Source organism: Poecilia mexicana, unplaced genomic scaffold (assembly GCF_051168715.1).
Source record: "Poecilia mexicana isolate PSO_F unplaced genomic scaffold, ASM5116871v1 scaffold_5, whole genome shotgun sequence".
In the NCBI taxonomy this organism is placed as follows: Eukaryota; Metazoa; Chordata; class Actinopteri; order Cyprinodontiformes; family Poeciliidae; genus Poecilia; species Poecilia mexicana.
Window position 1 is genome coordinate 6,045,477 of NW_028263374.1, and position 13,515 is coordinate 6,058,991.

Here is a 13,515-nt window from a genome sequence, read left to right on the forward strand (position 1 = left end):
TATGAGAACAACAAACCTGTCCCTGCCACAGCATGGGGAAATAAAGAATCACTAGTGAAACTCTCACTTTGGTCTGTGTGCCAAGCTGCAAAGTGAAACTGCAAATACAAGCTGTTGTGCAGCAGTTGGGAAGTGGTGGGAGTGACTGGCGATTTCTATCAATAAAAACACATTGGTTGTAAATGTCACCGGTTGCTGTGGTTCAGCCTAAATATGCTAATCGTGGCAAAGGCATGCAATGCAAGCTCTCACCATTGCCATGAACTTCCACCAACCTTGTGTGTGTGTGTGTGTGTGTGTGTGTGTGTGTGTGTGTGTGTGTGCGCGCGCGCGTGTATTCATCAGTAGACAAGAACCAGAGAACTGAAGAAAAGAGGCACAGAAAGAGAGAGTGGGCAGAGGAAGCACGGTGTGAGTCAAAGTGAGAAATCCTCTTCACCACATAATAAATCGTGCGTGGGCTTTCTCATGACTGGGGGTTCACCTGCTGAGGCCCTGCAAAATCAATAGCTGAGACAGAGGCTGGCGGAGCAAAAGACATGTCCTCTTTCTTCTACGAGATAAAACAAACAGCGAGTTTCCTGCACCGCCATGAAAGGGCTTTCTTTCAGGGTTTTTTCCTTTTTTTTTCAACTGCAGCTTGTTTGGAGTCTTTGATGTCAACCTTTCAGTGATTTCAACAAAAGCAGTCTGAAGGACTTTCTCACTTATTCACTCATGAAACAATATTAATTCACAGAAGTCCCACCAGTGAGAGAAAAGCAGGAAGTGAGTTACAGCAGGAGAAACGATCGGCAGGTCAATGTCATCACACACCAAATTCGTTGGGTAGAGATTTTCTGGCGATTCTTAACACGCACAGCAACCATGTTGCACCAACCCAATGCATTTAGGCATGACGAAGTCTCTGTGCCTTAAACCGTGCTTCAGAATGGAGATGAAAGGAGTTTAGCTTTTTCAGGTTCAATATTCAGATGGTTTGGTCAGAATTTGGTGTAGCAACATGAAAGTATTGATACCATTATGTCAGACAGCTGGAGGTGGTGTAGTCAAGTCAAGTTTATTTGCATAACACATTTCAGCAACAAGGCAGTTCCAAGTCCTTTACATCATAAACTTGTGAGACAGTATGGACTGTATCTTTTTGGCACGATTGGGCCAAGAAGATACAACCGTCTAGCTAAGTGTTGTCACTGACCGTCTCCATCACTTTCGGACCACAGTTTGCTCATTTTCTGAAAGGATAATGAGTCATGTCACAAAGCTCACTCAGATTGTCTGGTTTCTAAAACGTGACAGTGAGTTCACTCTACTCCAGAAGCCTCACCAGAGCTCCATCCAGCAGGGCACCTTTGTTATGTAGTGAAAGTGGAGATTTGAATCATGAATGTGAAGAGATGCTATCTTGTGATTGTGAATAAAACAAATCTCAAAGAAAGGTTTCCAATGGTCTGTTGCGTCTACGCCACAAAGATTCAAGGGAGTTCAATCGAACAAAAACACTGTTTCTTTTTTCTTTTTGTGAATGTTGGTGTCCACCCCAGTCTGAAGCAACTTACTGAACAGGGCGCAATGCCAATGCCATCAGGCAATCATACGCCTACCATCAGCCGAGGAGTTGCACAACACTCTCATCTCTAATTATACACCCGACAACAGCACGGCGTGGAGCGTGCAGCAACGGCGAAGAACAGAAGGGTTGATTGCGAACGGAGGAGAGGCTCAAGAGCAACAGGGTGAGCAAGTTCAGACGGGAGAGACTGAGAGAGAAAGAGAGCAAGAGATGGGGAATCTGTCTGAGAAAGGTTAACAGGACTGAGTGAGTGAGCAGAGTGGGAGTGCAAAAATGTAAAAGTGAGTAGGAGGGAAGAGAGAGAGAGAAAGAAAGAGAGGAGAGAAGGAGTGTCTGGTGAGCTCGTCTGGATGCCTGTGCTCATTTTGCTTTCTCACCTGCAGTGTGTGAGCATGACACAGGACACACAGGTGTGTGTGGAGGGATGACTGATGGACATGCAGCATGAAGACTAGAGGCACAGGTGTGTGAAAGAGGCAACATGTAAGTAAAACCAGTTGATTTTGTTTTTATGTATGCATGTAATAATGTTTATATATGCATCATCTTCTTGACTAAGACAACTGTGATGTGTTTGAAATGACTGAGTCTGACAGTCACAACCAGAGTCTGAACTCTGTTATCTCCATTCTTCATAGAAGGAACCATTAAACTGACCAAGAGCAATATTGCCACTACCGATATGCAAATAGTTTCATCCACAGTCCTGATTAGCTTTAGAACGATGGCAGCAAACACACAAAACCCTGCTGTGTTTACATGTCATTTCCCTTAGATAGGCAGGCTGTAGTGATCAGCGTCTCCTCTTATGGATGCAGAAGGCTGTAGAAGCCTGACATCACTGGCATTTTCAAGTCATGATGTGACCATACCTGTGCAGATCGCACTGTGAGAGTGTGGAGCCCACACAGCAGTGCTATTTGAATGAATTTACATGCAAACTGCAGGCGTTCAGCTGACAAACACTTGTCACGGTGAGCGTGTCTGTGCGAGACGGACTGCTCACATAGGGACGCGCGTCTGTGTGAGGATGCAGTCTCATCACACACAAGTTTGTATTCCTCTTCACATTAAGACTTTGTATTGACTTGCATTTATTTTAGTCACCGCACTTATGGCTAACACTGACATTTTTTTCCTAACCTTGACATTAACCAAACCTTCATTCACACCTTAGCTTCTCCCCTAACCCTGAAGAATTTGATTCACCATCTTAGGACCAAGCTTTGGCCCCATCAGTAGTGGTGGACATTTATCATATCGTTTATCATTTATCGTGATAAATTTTGATTTACTGTCACCAAAAAATTCCAGTTAATGATGATTAAAAATGCCTAAAGCTGTTAGCATTGATTATTTTTAAATTTTTCTCCATCAGTGTTAATAAATATCAATAAATTTGGACATTTGATTAAATGCAGATACTGTGAGCTGCTTAGTGGTACAAATCAGTTCTATGTGTCTGATGTCCTAACGAAGTGCATTACAAACGTTTTTCAAGAGTAGTATATGTGTTTGTGGGGTTATGATTGATGGCCATGCAGTCAGAGCCATAGTTACCTAGAAAAGGTGATACATAGTTCTTAGTGTCATGTTTATCATTATCACAAGTATTGAAACGTGACAGTCCAGATCGCCCAACCCTACCCATGGGGTTAGTACGTGTCACAGAAATGCTCCTAAATAGGATAGGTAGACAAGTGTACACACACATGCACGCACACACACACACACACACACACACGCACCCCATTCAGAACTCGTATCAGAAACTTACAGGGCTTTGATAAAAGTAGTCATACACCAAGAACCTTTTCCTATTTGATGCCTCAACTACAAACTAAACAAAGTGTGTTTTATTGGGATAGTGAATGGGAGGGAATAATTCATCCATCCATTATCAAAACCCATTTGTCCTTGCAGCCATTGGGTGAGAGGGAAAGTACATCCTGGACAGGTTCGTCAGTCCATCACAGGGCAACATAGTCACACAGTGGGCCACCATGGATGTGCACTCACAGCTCAGTACCATTTAGAGAGACTAACTAACCTAACAGTCATGTTTTTGGACTGTGGGATGAAGTTGGAGTACCCAGAGAGAAACTCCATGCAGAAAGACCCCTGGCTGGGATTTAAATGCATGACCTTCTTGCTGCAAGGCAAAAGTGCTACCAACTGAGGCACTGTGCAGCCCAGAAATAATACAAAATAATACATGGTTTTCAATCGAACTTACGTTTTTCAGTACTTTGTAAAAGCCACCTGTCACTGGAATTACAGCATCATGTCGGTATGAGGTTTCTACACAAGCTTTGCACTTCAAGAGACAGATATTTCACTACAACATCAAAACCTTTGTAGTGAAATAATACATTTTTGGCCTAGTTTCTAGTGCAAATATATTGAACTGAGACAAAACTGACTCACACCCATGCTAGATTACTTCACATATGATGAGATGTAATAAGTAGAACCTATAACACAATTTTATAACTTTGACTTATTGTGTTATAAGTGAAATAATGTACTTTTTTGTCAATATTAAGGAATCATTGGTTTTTATTTCTTGCTGAAAATGTACTTGCAAGTTAGCTTTGCCTTATTGCAGTTGCACCAAGATATTGGCACTAGAAACTATAGACAAAAATGCTTGGTAAGATTTTGTGTTTTTGCAGCATTTGCCCGCTTTCTTTTGCAAAATAGCTCAAGTTTAGCCAGATTGGATGAAGAATGTCTGTTCATGTCATTTTTCAAGTCTTGAGGCAAAATCTTAACTATATTTAGGTCTCGACACTGACATTGTTCTAGCTTCATGTCAGTTTGTGGTCCAGGTAGAAGGTAAACTCCCACCTCAGTCTAATTGTTCAGCAGCCTCCTACAGATGTTCTTCTGGGTTTACCAAACATGTAACCTTATCCATTGCTGCCCTCATCAACGCCAACCAGCTGAAAAAGAAAAGTATGAAACAACATAATGCATGTAACAGTTCACTGTTGCTCCATGCTGGTCCGGGGGCATTGATGGGATTGAATTTACTTTGTGTGCAACGTTAAACTTTACATTAGGCCTAAGAGCTTCTTGCAGAGCCCCTCTGTGGCTTGTATTGAGAATGTATAATTTTTTTTTTCTAGTGATGGATCCTCACCACTCGTCCATAAAAGCCAGATTTAGAGAGAGTATGACTGATAGTTGCCATGCCGACAGATTATCCTACCTGAGCGTTGGATCTCTGCAGCTCCTCCAGAGCCACCATGGGTGTTTTCTGTTACTTTTCTCATTGTTGCTGTTGGTTAGGATGGACGGCCCAAAGAGAAAATTTCTCATGAAACTTCCCCTTGCTTTTATCTCATATTTGATTAGCTTATTTAATTGAGTCAAATTTCTTAAACATTTGCATTGCTGCTGTGTTTGTAAATTTTTTTTTTTGATTTTTTTTTTATCGAAATAGGTTTCTCTTGTAAGTAAGATCCTTGATCTCAATGTCTGCGTTTTCATTCGTCTTAAAACTGCACAAATTGGTTTTGCGAAATAAATTTCTTTAATTAGAAGCACGCAGATTTAAAAAAAACACCGTTTTCGACAAAGTTTGTTTTGGCTGTCTCAAAATAGTGTACTTTGCAAAACTGCAACAGAAACCTTTTTTTCTGCATCACACGAGTCACATGATCAACAACCAGATCCTACTGCTGGTGGAAAAGAAAAAAGACAGGAAGTGATAGGAGAATGGTGGCGCAGCATGATTTTTAAAGTCATTGCGCAAACAAACTTATTCGCGACTGATTTTAATTGTGTATCTTATTTAATGAAAACACCGCAATTGTGAAATTGTGTTTTTTGGACATTATCAGAATAACAAAGTTTTGCACACATTTGTAATGAAGCTATAGAGCCAACCTGTAGAAATAAAGGTCAAATAAAACATTTTTTAAAATACCTTAAAATTTTAAAATGGGAGGTCTGCATGTAGTGACACTCTTTCCATGAACAGAGCTCTGCGAGATATTCAAAGCTCAAGATAACATTTAATAACCTGACTCTGCTTTAAATTTCCTCCAGACCTGAATGGTTTATTCTTTGGTCTTCATGATGCTGCTTGTTCCCTAATGTTCTCAGTCGAACCTCTGAAGTCTTCACAAAAAGAAATGCAAAAACAATTACACACCTGTCCGTGTTTTCGCTTCTTACAAGCATACGTCGTTTTTCTGTCGCTCCATCGTTACGCACAACTTTATGTTGAAATCTTACTGGAGTTTTTGAAGTTTGACACCAGGTGTGAACAGGCTTGTGAAGCCAATCCTGGTGGTGAACAAGGTCTTAATGAGACAAGCTCTGTGCAGACAGGCTGTAAAAAAAAAAAAAAACGCCCAGTGCTATTAGCCAAGTTTATCTAAAAACACGACACGCAGTTGTTGATTGTAATACACCGTGGTGTTTCTGGCCACAGTGTTCTTATATTTATCCCACCAAAGTGAGATGACTCACCGTGCGAGCGCATACCGTAGATGAAGAGGGATCTATGGGTGTTTCAGATGCAGCCTGGGCTTGTGTGTTTACCACCATACGTTTATGTCGTTTTTTTTTTCTTTTCTATTGGAAAATGTTACTTTCTCAACCTCGAGGGGTGTGAAAAAAATTCTAATCTGACCTCTAGCTTCACACCCACTACCCACATTTTTACTCTGCCTTGTTCTCTCCGCACTCTTTCCTTCATCAACCACACTGCGGAGCACTTTGTAACCATAGTAACTTCTCTTTTTTTTTCTTCTTCTTCTTTGCAAAGGAGTTGGTAGATGTCCATCAAAAAAAAAAAAAACTTTCAGAACAGCAAATTGTGGAAAGCTGTAATTTGAAGCTGATGGTGAAGTTATTGTTCGCACGTCAGGGGGATATTTAGAGGCAGTGATCTAACCGCGTGTTACTTTTGGTTGGGAGGGGGGAAATGTTCTCTCACTCCTAACAAGAAGGAGGAAAGAGAATCTCCTCTTTTATTTGCAACGTTTGACATATCGGGAGATTATATAAAACTTAATGACAACAGGATGTGAGCAAGTGCCAATTTTAAGCTGCCAATATTTACTGAAGCAAAGTGGGGGCAGACAAAATAGAAAACCAGCATGGAGGAAATAATTATTCCCACATTTAAACAAATAATAAAGCAACTGGAATTTGTACAAACATGTTTACACCATTTCTTCCTTTTTCTGAGATTTGTAGTGTTTTTTCTGGATGACTTTCTGACAAAGCATCCAGAATCATGTGTATTTTATTTGCTCATAGTTCCAGATCGTTTTCTGTACAAGAGGAGATTATGGCTAATTTAGTAAACCAGCTAACAAAACCCAGATCATCACCCTGTCAGTACCATGCCTAACAGTTAGCAAGAGGTACTTCTGGAGTTGTTGTTTCTCAACACCAATAAACCTTTTCAATTTGTAATCACATGAGTCCACAAGTCTTACAGTTGTTTCAGACGCAACTTTACAAATTCACCCTTCGCTGCCGTGTTATCTTTTGTTAAGATAAATTCTTTGCCTATGAAATGCTTCCAAGCAATCCATAATTCTTATGTTTGTTTTTCTAGCAAGAACCTGAACTCTTAAGTTTACTCACCGAGGCCTGCAGAGCCTGAGACGTATCTGTGTGGGGATTTTTGTAATTTTCCTGAGTTTCTGCATGCTTTGCTGGGACGTCCCCAGCTGGCAAGATCAGCAGACATGTTCATATTTTTGTCGTTTATGATTTTTTTTTCTCACTGAAAATCTAAACTAGAACAATCACCGTCTCTAGACTGTCCAAGATATACCTTTGAGGATTTGCACCTGTGATTGACTTGATTTTTTCCACTTTTCAGATTTTTCTATCTAAAGGTTTTAAAACTCATGTAATTATGGCTTATCACATAAAACATTACAATACTTTGAATCATGGCTGCAACATAGAAAATAATTTCTCAATGTATTGTTGATGCCGTGGTTTTTTTAACCTACATACTAATAATTAATTTTTGAAACTCTAAACGTGCTCTTTCACTTTCTTGTGCCATTAAGGGAGGGATTTAATTGAACTTGACTAAAAGAAACTCATCAATATCTGTCTCCTTTGCCTAGATCACAATGACCTCGAGTGTGTGACAGTTGCCAAGAGACTAATGGCGGGTCTGACACACGATCTCTGGACTAGCTCTATCTCTGCAGAAGGCTATGTATTCTTGGAGTGAATGACAGGCAAGGTGAGGCAATGAGCTTCACAACAAGCCCGGCTCTGGTCCCACACAGGGACAGCCTCCCGTTTAAGAAGAGAGACCAAAGAGTGAGCTCCCCTCAGCAGCAGCAGCAGCTGCTGCAATGCGACGCCTCAAACTTCAAGGCGCCCTATCCGTACAAGAGCCACGCCGACTTAAAGACGAAGCACACGGGTCTGTTTCGGCCTGTTCCAAGGCGGGTCACGGCCCTGTACCAACCCTGGATGCAGGTACAACCCCCTCCCAGGCCCAAACAGCACATCCCGTCCGCCTTCAGAGAGCACCACGGCTGGGCAGAGTGGAGAGACTTCAGTCCTCTGCCTCCCGGATGGGACTTTTCCCATCAGTACCAACTGCAGAACCATTTATCCGGAGCACGGGCTCTCCACTCCGGATATCCACAATATGTCTCTAGATTCAGCGCGGGGTCTCTGGTGTCCGAGGGCATCCAGAGGGGGAGCGGAGACAGGGAGAGGTTCAAAGTGTTAAAAGACAAAACCTATGGCCCTCACAAAGGTCCGTACGCCAGGAGAGGAGAAAGAAGAACTGATGATTTGCACAGAGCTGAAAAAGGAGGTGCTTACCTACCTCACTCCACGCACGAGGACAACACTTTGAAGCACAGTTCGTTGTTCAACTCAACAAAAATTACATCTGGACAATCCCTCAGGAGAGTTTCCCCCGACAGCCTAAACGGCACAAGCACTCCCATGAAAGAAAACAAGCAGAGATCTCCCGTGGTGCCCCCGTCCACTCCCACCGGCCCTAACCGCTTCCCCTGGCTGCTTCCCCACTTCGTCGCCGGGTCTCTGATTGAGCTCAGAGACGGCCGACTGAGGAGGGTGGAGAACCTGCAAACCGAGGACTTCCTGCTCGGCTCTCTGGCCTGTCCGGACCTGCGCCTGAGCTGCTGCACGGTACAGAGCATCTCCCCCTCGGCCGCCTCCTCCTCCGTCTCCCGCCTCCTCATCCTGCTTCACGAGCAGCAGTCCCAGGTGAGGGGAAGTCACTCTGTGGTTGCTATTATTATTATGCACGGAGGCCGGCGGCCCCCGCACAACTAGCTGTTAATAGTCCTTTTATACGGCGCGTCAAGCCTCTTTCCCTTCATCGCAGTTTCAAGATGAATCATCTGAAATATCGCAAGTTCTTTTACGTTTTTGAAGACGAGCCAACAAAAGAAGCAGATGGACACTTTCCCAATAAATGTCGATTTTAGTAACCAAACCCCGCTAGCATCTCCTATGATATCCACCTACAGTTATTCTACACCGACTGCAAATTGAAACTACAGCTGCTGTTTGGAATAAACAAGTCAAACAAGAACAAATGTAATTGTTAAGCACAACCAAAATTACAAGTGGTTTCTCCAAATTGAACACAAAAACTACACTTTTAATTACGAGCTGCCGCCGTTTCTAAAGTTAGACGGGAAATAATTAACAGCAATAGTTTGGTCCTATGTTTTCAGCTAACACGTTGGACGTATCGAGAGTGAAAGAATCTAAGATTTAAAAAATGAAGAAAGTATTACCCAAGCGACGACTCATGCGGTTTAGTCTCGCCAGCAGCAGGAAAAATATTTAAAGTTCTCAAAACCCAGCTTTTATTTTAACAGTCCACTTCCGCTTATCGGCAAGCTAATTTAAACATTAGCTAAACATTTAGCTAGCAACCTAAACATTTAGCAAGCTAGATTTTTTGGATTAGAGCTAAATATTTAGTTTGTAAGACAAATATTTAGATTAAACATTATATGTTTAGTTTACTAATTAAGTTTTTAGTTTGAAAAATAGTTTGTAAGCTCAACTATGACATTTATAAATGCATGAATACAGTGAATATTGTTTTCATAAAATTTATATATTTTATTTTAAGTGTTTCTTCTGCTTAAAATTAGTATTTTACAATGATGTTATTTATACATCTTTTCATTTTAGTCTTTAAAATACCATAATATGCACATAACTATTTTTTGTGTGTGTCTGATTACATCATTTTAAAATATCAGACTTTCTGATCAATTACTCCGTACTTTAGTAGCTTTTTTACACAGTACCTTTTCACTCTCACTTGAGTAATTTCTTGCACGGATAATTTGTACTTTTACTTGAGTAAAAATAGAACAAAGTAGTGCTACTATTAGAGCATTTTGGTGCTTGGGGGTCTGACGGCAAGCTTTGGCAGTTTCCTCTTTCTGCCACCAGGTGGCGTAAGTACGGTTTCTAACATGAACTGCGCTTCCCAGTATCATTCAAATGTCTGGTCCCTTTTTGTGTTTCCTGCAGTGAAATGTGACTGTCACCAGTCCAGATATTTGAAGTATCTCAGCCTGAGACCACAGCTGGTTTGTGTGGTTTTACAAGGATTTCTACTTAAAGTAGGATTTCTTGTTGAATTTGGATGGAATTTAAGTAAATTTTGCTAAAATATTTAAACTGTTTCAGTTAAATGTATTTATTGCTACATTAACCAAATTTGCAGTTTGGGTTAAATCACTGTACCTGCATCTGTAACATCCTATCAGGTAAGTTTGGCTCTCTAAGAGAGCAACATTATTGTGTAACGGGCTTCTCTGTGTGTGTGTGTGTGTACGTACTTCCTTCAGGAGCTGGTGGATGTGTACGTGGAGTACCCTTTCTTTGTGCGCGGGCAGGGCTGGTCGTCCTGCAGCCCCCAGAGAACGGCCCGTCTCTGTGGGCTGCAGTGCCGCCAGCTCAGTGTGGGAGACGTCTGCTTGGCCCTCACGCCCGTCTCCGCTCCCGAGCCGCTGCCGTCAGACACCCCATGGCCAAAAACTGGCCCCAAAGAACCCGAGGAACGTCACAGTTCCCCAGAGGCAAACCCTGCGCCGTGCAGCCAGGTTCTACCTGAACTGAAGGAGCTCTCAGGGGAGCAGGGAACGGGGACAAAGGCGTCCCGCAGGAGGCACTGTTCGGCCCCGTGAGATTCAACCACTAGGGACGCGGTTTTTCAAAAGATATATGGTGCCTTGCAAAAGCATTCACACCTTTTGAACATTTTGACACTTTGGCACATTAAAACCACAAACGTCAGAGTATTGTCCTGGTGACTGATCAATACAAAGTAGCACAAAACTGAAGTGGAAAGAAAACTAACTTTTTTTTAGGGGGAAAAATGTATAGGAGTAGTTTTAGTGCTCCTATTTACAAAAAGTAAATAGTTCATTTACTTTTACAAGTAATATGAACTATTGCTACTCTTACTTGATTAGATTTATTTTGCATTTAAAGAAACCGACTTCAGAGGTAGGAAATGTTTAGATTTCTGCAACATCTGAGCTAACGTTTATGCTAGACTGAGCATAATTACTCAGCATTGTCTTATTGCTTAAATTTAGTCCTCGTTTTACTGTGTCCCCCAGCAAATTCCTCTGGAGCCAGGTCTGGTGCACCAACACCGGCTTCAGCCTAGGGGCCCACACCCTTGTAAATCTGGCCCCAGTGGCAACACTTGGAAATTGCTGATCATAGCCAGTCTGGCTGAGCTTTAGCTGTTCTCATAAGAATAATTGTCCAGAATTTGCAAAGATTGTAGAGACATGGCCCAAAAAACTTTCAGTTGTAATTGTAGCAAAAACTTCTGAAAGTTTTATTTCTAAAAATAACAAAACAAAACAAAAAAAAAGACATGGAAACCATGAACATTTCTTTTTGATCCCCCCCACACACACTCCTAAGATAAGGCATTTGTGGTTGTAGTGTGACAAAAATCGGAAAAGTTTCAGGGGTGGGAATGGTCTTGTAAGGTACTGTAGGTCTGGGATTTCTTTGGATTTGTGCTGTGATCAGCGTCTTGTCTTTCTACCTCCTGGATCACGCTTGTGTGCTTGACTTGTCATCTTTATTGGCTTTTAAGTAGTATCAGCTAAAGAGGACAGCTACAGTGAGCTCCCCTCTCAGGGTTAAAGGTTATGTAATATGTCGTGAAGTGATAACAGAGAACCAAAGCATGAACTGATGTTGCCTTGGTGAGTTGCACTGTTCAGATTTAAACTCCTTTTTCTTGCGATTCTGACGATATCTGCTCCTTCATGGGATTTCTGCCTCTCAGGTCTTTCACTGAAGTTCAACTCCCTACTGCCAAATAACTTGTGAACCAACTGATTCTGTACTGCAACACTTGTAAAGCTTCGTTCTACCTCTCTCTTCAATGTAGGATCTGTGTTTCTGACTTGTGTGGGCTGTTGTGACACGATGGAAGCACCAAGCAGAGATACTTGATTTTTTTTTTCTGTTTTTTTTTTTCCAAGTTGAAACTGTGTAAAAAAAAACAACAAAAAACACCCAAATCATTTTTAATGGGATGAAATTAAAGAGTGAATCACGTGACTTCATCTGTAAGCATTTGCACCCAGTTATCTCTGTCTTCATTTCATAGCTGACAAGAACTGGATGAAGAAAGCGTTTATGACCTAATAAATATAAAATGGAAAAATGCAACAGCGACGAGTTTAGCGAATAATTCCATTTGAGTTAGGAGTAGGACGAAATATCAAGTGATTAGTTTTTATTCACGTGCAATAAAAAGGGCTGGATTCACTTTGAAAATATAAACACTGACGAGCAGTTGTAGTTTTTGATATGGACAAAAACTACAACTGCTCACCAAAACCACAACTTCACACCAAGCGTGTTACGTGCGTCAAAAACGCGTCCGACGCTTCAAGTTTGACGCCTGTGCACTTTGAATGCTGACATTTTGCTCTACACCTAACGTTTGCCGTGTCAGACATGTCAAACTTGTTCAAGCTGTTGTTTTCCGTTGCCGGCCTATTTATCGAACACGTTGGACACTCTTGACTGTGCTAGATCCCACGTAGACTTTAAATGTAAGCGTTTGGTGTGAACGCAGCAGAAGAATATAAATGTTATTAAATCACGTTTTCAGCTGCGACCATTTTTTGCTGCATGCAACTATGCAAAGTGTAAGAGCCATTAGAAAATATGGCTGTGCATGACACTAAACAGCAGTGTTGAAATTGAGGCCTAATTCAAGACCTCTAAAGGGATTTTACGTTTTTTTGTGTGTTTTTTTTTTTTTAAATCACCAGGTCGGCATCTGATCTCTAATTCAAAATCTAAGAGTTACTATTCATTGAACTATTCCATGCTTTTATTGGTCTATCTCTGCACACTAAAAGAATATTTTCACAACATTTTTTTTTTTTTTTGCCTAAGATTGAGATCAGTCCATTTTTGAATAGCTCAAACCTGGACAGAATGATTCGACACTAATAACATGTTCTTTTTTGAAACCTTAACTCCATTTGCTGAAATGTAAAAAGAAGAAAAATTTAAACCAATCCATCCATCTAAATGGACTCCAATTTCATAATTTCTAACCATTTTCTATGACCTTTTGTAAAGATATGCAATGATTTCCATTTGGTGAACGTCTCTGCAAAGTTAACTTGCAGAGAGCTCCTGACTGAGGAAATGGCACCACCTGCAGCTTTTTGTTCAACAAATACTTCACAGAACCCAGGCACAACAGTAGATTTTCCATGTTGTTCTGCAAACACACACACATGAAGTGACACCGACTCTCTGAGCCAATGGGGTATTTAGCTGGTTCCAGTTACATAATTAAATCTGTCTAAACTTAGCTTTGAGTACTTTGTTTTTGTGCCATTTCTAACCCAAAAGGACAACGTGTGAATGTTCTTGTAGATAAAAAC

At 41.2% G+C, this 13,515-nt stretch overlaps 1 protein-coding gene across 1 annotated transcript; it reads left to right on the top strand.

The window, feature by feature from the left end:
- The first annotated feature begins 7,686 nt into the window (after positions 1-7,686).
- Positions 7,687-12,178, top strand: LOC106923229 (uncharacterized). Its single transcript, XM_088005422.1, has 2 exons — positions 7,687-8,809; positions 10,423-12,178. Exons 1-2 carry the CDS (start codon positions 7,811-7,813, stop codon positions 10,759-10,761), a joined length of 1,338 nt encoding a protein of 445 aa, XP_087861548.1. The 5' UTR covers positions 7,687-7,810; the 3' UTR covers positions 10,762-12,178.
- Positions 12,179-13,515: the final 1,337 nt, after the last annotated feature.

Bases quoted from the DNA above. Each gene is read 5' to 3' on its own strand.
- LOC106923229 (XM_088005422.1), top strand. From the start codon at position 7,811: ATGAGCTTCACAACAAGCCCGGCTCTGGTCCCACACAGGGACAGCCTC. The intron at 8,810-10,422 runs GTGAGGGGAAGT...TACTTCCTTCAG, and splicing joins TTCACGAGCAGCAGTCCCAG to GAGCTGGTGGATGTGTACGT.